Source organism: Ammospiza nelsoni, chromosome 6, assembly GCF_027579445.1.
Source record: "Ammospiza nelsoni isolate bAmmNel1 chromosome 6, bAmmNel1.pri, whole genome shotgun sequence".
In the NCBI taxonomy this organism is placed as follows: Eukaryota; Metazoa; Chordata; class Aves; order Passeriformes; family Passerellidae; genus Ammospiza; species Ammospiza nelsoni.
The window spans coordinates 1,895,002-1,901,272 of record NC_080638.1 but is presented as its reverse complement, the minus strand read 5'-3'; the positions used below and the strand labels follow the sequence as shown (position 1 = coordinate 1,901,272).

At 46.6% G+C, this 6,271-nt stretch overlaps 1 protein-coding gene across 1 annotated transcript; it reads right to left on the bottom strand.

The window, feature by feature from the left end:
- Window positions 1–294: 294 nt before the first annotated feature.
- KCNA4 (potassium voltage-gated channel subfamily A member 4) lies at window positions 295–6,069 on the bottom strand. The gene is made up of 2 exons (XM_059475074.1): window positions 5,825–6,069; window positions 295–5,020 (listed from the first exon to the last, which is right to left on the bottom strand). The coding sequence occupies exon 2, from the start codon at window positions 4,207–4,209 to the stop codon at window positions 2,242–2,244; it is 1,968 nt and encodes a 655-aa protein (XP_059331057.1). The 5' UTR covers window positions 4,210–5,020; window positions 5,825–6,069; the 3' UTR covers window positions 295–2,241.
- Between the last annotated feature and the right edge of the window lie 202 nt (window positions 6,070–6,271).

Genomic DNA, 6,271 nt, shown 5'->3' with positions numbered 1-6,271 from the left:
TTTATAGAACACTCATCCTCGCTGCTCATATTGACTCTGTGGAAAAAAAATATTTAGCACGTTGAACTCAGGTCAGCTGGAGTGAAATGTAACATTAAATTTTGGCAAATGCCTATGTATAAAATCACTGAGTCACTTCACTCAAAGCGCAGCTGGGATTGACACCACCACAATAAAAAGGAGCTCTCTTTAATGCTTCACATCAAAAATACAGTGAAGCCTGCTCAGTGTTTTTAAATTAGGAATCAGACACTTAAACACACATTTTGAAGCAGGGCTCAGCACAACGCAGTCTTTTGTGTGTTGTCTTTTTTTTTTATTTTTCTGTAATGCAAAAGAAGACAAGCAGAGAAACTTTTCGAAGAGACTCACAGAAAAACTATGAAGGCAAAACCCAACCATTAAACAGAAGCCTGTGTCTGCAGCTCTGTTTGGTGCCACTGGATTCAGCAAACAAGGCTTATCATGTGTAATATCATGGATGCCCAATTCAGAGTGCATCTGTTGTTGCTGTAAGTCAGTCACCAACAAGTTCTCCCTGCAAAAAACTCTCCATCTCCACTCAGCTTTAAATGAACATTGCAAACTACTGTCATTCTGTGGTGTTGGTAAGTCCTTTTTCCTTCCATAACAGCCTGTCCCAGACCTTAAAGTGCATATGCCAATTTGGTTCAAGTTTTATAATCTGGAATGTTCCACAGTGCCTCTTCAAAAACAGTGACGGATTAATTGTGCCTTCCCTAATGGTAATGGCAAGTCTGAAAAAGCCTTGTTCTGAATCTATTATTTATGTTGTATGCAGCAATATCTCACCTATCTCGCTCTGGACTCTGGAATATACTGCAGGCCAGCTAATCTTTACCTACCTGAACCTCCTAGGAAGGGCGGTGGGAGGTTTTGACACATAGCAAAATATAGCTGGCCTGAAAATCAGTGAAGAGAGACCATGGAATGCTTTCACAAGGACTCCATGGGACCCAATGTGTTCCTTTTGAAACCCCAAATGCCTGGTTTAGATCTTAAATGTTGCTTCAAATATACATGGGTGAAAGCTGTAATCAAGGGGAATTGCAGCACCAATAATAGCACATTATTAAAAGTCAGCAATCCTCAATTGTCAGCACTGTAACAACTGAGTATCTTATTATTTCTACCTGCTCCTCCCATACACCAAATTTCCTCAATACTGACAAAGTGCATGTACTAATCGTAGACTCTGAATGCTAAATTAAGCAGAAAAAGAAAAAAAAAAGATATAAATTAGGTTGGTATTTCTTGAGGGCATCAGTAGAAAACACCGATTTCAAATAATTTTGATTAGAAAATTTTACTTCACAATCCTTTTCCAGATCACAGATATTCATAATCAAAAAGTGTATGGAATTGATGTCATGTCAGCTGTTTTGCCATCAGCATCACAGAGGAAGAAGAAACAATAAAATATTATGCAGAATTCACTCTCCCAATGATTGTCATTGAACTATTACATTAGTAAACATTCACAGTATGAAGTCTCTTTCGATATATCTCCAGCATATAAAGTAGTGCAAAAAAGCATTCCAGTCATTTTGCCTTTGCAGTCAGACCAGGTTTAACAATTCTCTTACTTCATTTCTTTCATTATTAGACAACAAATGCTGCAATGCCTCCAAAGAGAGTTATAAAAATAAACAATTTCTGGAGGGTCAACAGCCTTTCCAAAGTAAATTTCCAGTTAAAAACAAGCATTATAGATTTCAAGAAAAAAAAAAATTAGATCTATCTTCTGTAGAATATCTTTTTACAATAAATTTACCATTTGAAAAACAATGACTATGGTATCCAATGATTTATGGTAGCTGCTATTAAAGCACTGATAAATAGATAAATGACTACCAAACTTCATTGTTTCTTACATAGTAAATACCTCTGAATGCCAACTTTTACCACAGAGCTGTTATTAGTGATGTCGACAGTTCATGCACCCACTTTAAAACTGACTTGGTTTTAATAAATTTTTCAGCCTCATGTGCAAAACACTTGCATTCTAATAAAAATATAAAGTCTGAAAATTTATCAGATCTAGCAATCCTTTCCTCAAGTTGTAACACTTACTTGATATGTAATACATGTTCAGCAATGCTTTTTATTTGTATTTAACCATTAAATGGCATACTACTGTATGCTGCAGACTCTTGTTTGCATATTTCGTTATTTTCACTGCACTCTTTAATGCATAAATATATTTGGAAACGCTCAAAACTACACATCAGTTTCCACAGAATTTGAATTTACACAGTTTTTCTTCTCTGACTCACTGCTATTCCCCGTGTCCTGACTTTTAGTCTCCTTTACACAAAGAGATTCTTTAACTCCTTCTTCCATCTCCAAATACTCTGATTTATCCTCTGTGGACGAAGATGATGCGCTCCTAAATTTCTTCAGTAAATTTGTAGGGAGGTAAGGGCAACTGACAGCATTTTGCATCATCTGCGTGTGCTCTTCGTTCTCAGTTTCTCTGTGGTAGAAATAGTTAAAATTGGAGACAATCACTGGCACTGGTAAAGCAATGGTTAACACTCCTGCAATGGCACACAGGGACCCGACTATCTTCCCACCCACGGTTATGGGTTTCATGTCCCCATAACCGACCGTAGTCATGGTCACTACGGCCCACCAAAAGGCATCTGGGATGCTTTGAAAATGGGTGGCAGGCTCGTCAGCTTCTGCAAAGTAAACAGCACTGGAAAACAAAATGACTCCGATAAAAAGGAAGAAGATGAGGAGGCCAAGTTCCCTCATGCTGGCCCTGAGCGTGTGACCCAGGATCTGCAAACCCTTGGAGTGCCTGGAGAGCTTGAAGATGCGAAACACCCTGACCAGACGGATGATCCTCAGGATGGCAAAGGACATGGCCTGCTGGCTGCCCTGCTCCTGCGCCAGGTCCGTGCCCAGGGTGATGAAGTAAGGCAAGATGGACACAATGTCTATGATGTTCATGACGTTCTTGAAGAAGTGTGCTTTGCTGGGACACGCAAAGCAGCGCACTGTAAACTCGAAGGAGAACCAGATGATGCACACGGTCTCTACAATGAAAAAAGGGTCATTGAAGATGGTGTGCTCCCCGGCGTCCAGGCGGAGAGACTCGTTGGAAAGCCCCTTCCCTAAGCTCAGGGACATGACGAATTCCTTGTCATCTCTGAACTCTGGTAAAGTCTCCAGACAAAAGATGACAATGGAGATCAAAATGACCAAGACAGAGACAATGGCGATGCCTCTGGCTGGACTGGAGCTTTCCGGGTACTCAAACAGCAGCCACACCTGCCTCTTAAACTCATTCTCCGGCAAAACCTTTTCCTCTTCCTCTTTGACAAAACCTTCATCCTCCCTGAACTTGAGCATGGCCTCCTCCCCAAGCTGGTAGAACTTTACCTCCTCAGAGAAGATGTCAAAGGGCACATTGACTGGCCTCTTCAGCCGGCCACCGCTCTGGTAGTAGTACAGGATGGCGTCAAAGCTGGGCCGGTTCCTGTCGAAGAAGTACTCGTTCCTGAGAGGATCAAAGTACCTGCCCCTCTTGGCTGGGTCCCCCAGCAGCGTCTCCGGGAACTGAGCCAAGGTCTTCAGCTGGGTCTCGAAGCGCAGCCCCGACACGTTGATCACCACGCGCTCGCAGCACTCGTACTCGCTGTAGCGCACAGAGCAGTAACCCCCGGGGCCTCCCCCGTCATCGGGCGGCTGGTCCGAGTAGGAAAACTCATCCTCCCCATAGTCATCGCTGTAGTAGAGCTTCCCTTCCTCCTCGTCGTCTTCATCCTCGTCTTCGTCCTCCTCCTCCTCCTCGCTCAAGTCCTTCAGTATCCTCTCCTCGGAACCACTGAGCGGCAGCAGCTCGGAGCAGGGGAAGGAGGCCCCACACTCCCTGCTGCCCAGGTGGTGGCTCCTCTTCTTGCCCTTCTTCCTCCTCTTGCCGCTCTGCCGGCGGGGCAGGCTGCCTGAGCGCGAGGAGGAGGCCCCGCGGGCCTGCTCCTGGTGGTAGTGGTGGTAGGGCCCCCCTCCGCCCGCCGCCCCACCTTCCACCGCCGCCGTGGCCGCCGCCACGGCCGCCGCCGCCGCCGCCCGGGACTGGGCCAGGCGCTCCCGCTCGCGGGCCCGCGCCTGGGCCGCGTAGCCGTAGGGCATGTGGGTGTTGCAGCCGGAGCTGTCGGCGCTCACCATGGCCACCTCCATCCTGCAAGTCTTGTTTTGGTTTGTGGGCGCTCGCCCTGACGAGGTTTTGCGCTATTTACAGCGTGACTTTGGCAGCCGGGAAGTTCAAAGCCATCAGCGTTCGGAGGGCGGTCACCTGCGCGTCGAGCGGGGAAACGTGGTGGTAGCGCTGAATCTGTACTTTGGAAAACCACAGAGCCACATCTTCCTGTTCTCTGGAAGGTTTGACACAAACTACTGTTTAGCTAATGAGAAAAGATGAAATTCTCAGATTGGGCCAGAGAACAGCTGAGACCTTGTTCTTCCATCCACCAAGCCCCTTTATTTTCATTTATCTTCTGCAGCCATCACAGCTGTACCTGATCAGAATCATGACTGCCTCACAGGCTACAAAGGCTGCATTCCTCAGGGGAAAGAAAAAAAAAAAATGCAAACCAAAGGGTACCTGTTCTCCACAGATGGTTTTAGCTCATCATTGAAACCAAATGCAAATAGTCTCTTTCCTCATTATTTGTTCCTAGTAATGCTTTGGCCTAGCACACTTACTGTTTAATGTCATTTCTTGGAGAGCTGAAGTTAATTCCAGCCATTCACTTCATTTACACAGTGAGGAGGTCTTTGCAAATCCTTTCTTCAGCCTGTCAACAATGTCTCAAACCTGGGAGCAGCACCCAGGGCATCAGCAACAGCGGTAAGAGGAGGAGGAGGCGATGGAGGAGGAGGAAGAGGAGGAGGAGATGAAGACTGAGAAACTGGCTCTGAGGTCCCCATAGGACACAAGGGAGTGGATGGGTCACCCTTTGGTTATGGTCATGCAGAAGAAGCACTTAACCTGAGGCACATGCACAAACACACAAAAATAAAAACAAAAAGGGAAAAGATTGGATTGTTTTCCTAAAAGGTCAGACCGATCAAATGAAACTGTGTCATCTATTACCATGGCATTCAAATCTTCTGCTGCCCACACTATTCACACTTCTACATTACACACACACCCACATCACATGCACAGAGATTTTGAACGACTCCGTGGGTAAGGATGTGGGTGGGTATGTCACATATATATAGAGACAGATACAAAATCCCCACCCATATAAGCACTTGCATCCATACACAAACATATGCATGCTCCTAAAACACCAACACACATAAACACCAATAAAAATACTGCAACACACAGTGCATTCAGGTCTTTGAGCACATACGTAAGTGATACACCTACATATATCTACACGAAACATTAAAGAATAAATGTATCTAGACAAAGATCTTCTGTTGTATTTGCAGATTCAGGTGTGGGAATGTTACATTTTAATCTACAGAATCGTGTTTCGATCACAATGAACATCTCGCTGGATTTAATTTGAGAACGGGCACGTACAATGCTCAGCCAAGTGAAAACACCGTGATATGTCAAGAAAACAACTGCAGGTGCACTGAAGCAACATCTACATGCAAGCACACACACCAAAAAATACACAGCCCCTCACATCCCCCTTTGAAACAGAAACCGCATCTATAGCCACATCTATTAATACGCGAGAGAAGGTGAACACGAACTATTAAATGACGCTATTTTTGAAACCGTACCTACGTGCCATGCAGAAGAAGACCCTAAAAACGCCGTTATACTTACTGATCCTAGGCAGAGAAATAGCAGCGCTGCTCCCGCTGGTGCGAGCGCCGGGTGACAGCGGTGCCGAGGGGCTGTGCCGGCTGATCCACACTCGCAGGTGCCTGCGGTCAGTGCGCACCACAGGTTGGCCACTTATTTCTGCCGCTTCCAGCCGGGTGCCGGGGCAGCGAGCCGGGGCTGGGCGCACCGGGCACCGCCGCAGCCGCTCGCCGCGGCATTGGCCACAAGGCAACAACGAGCGAGGCTCTCGTCCCCACGGGGAAAACGAAGGCGCTGTGCGTGTGCTGGTCGTGCGTGCTTGTCGTGTGCAGGGGCAGGCGCGATCGCCGCTCTCCGCAAGCCCGGTTCTGGCGGCAGGTCTGTCAGTAAATAAATCAGCGCTGGCTAATCCGTGCGCGGAGCCGGGCTCCGGCGGGGCTGCCTGCGAGCGGCGCCTGCCCCCGCCGC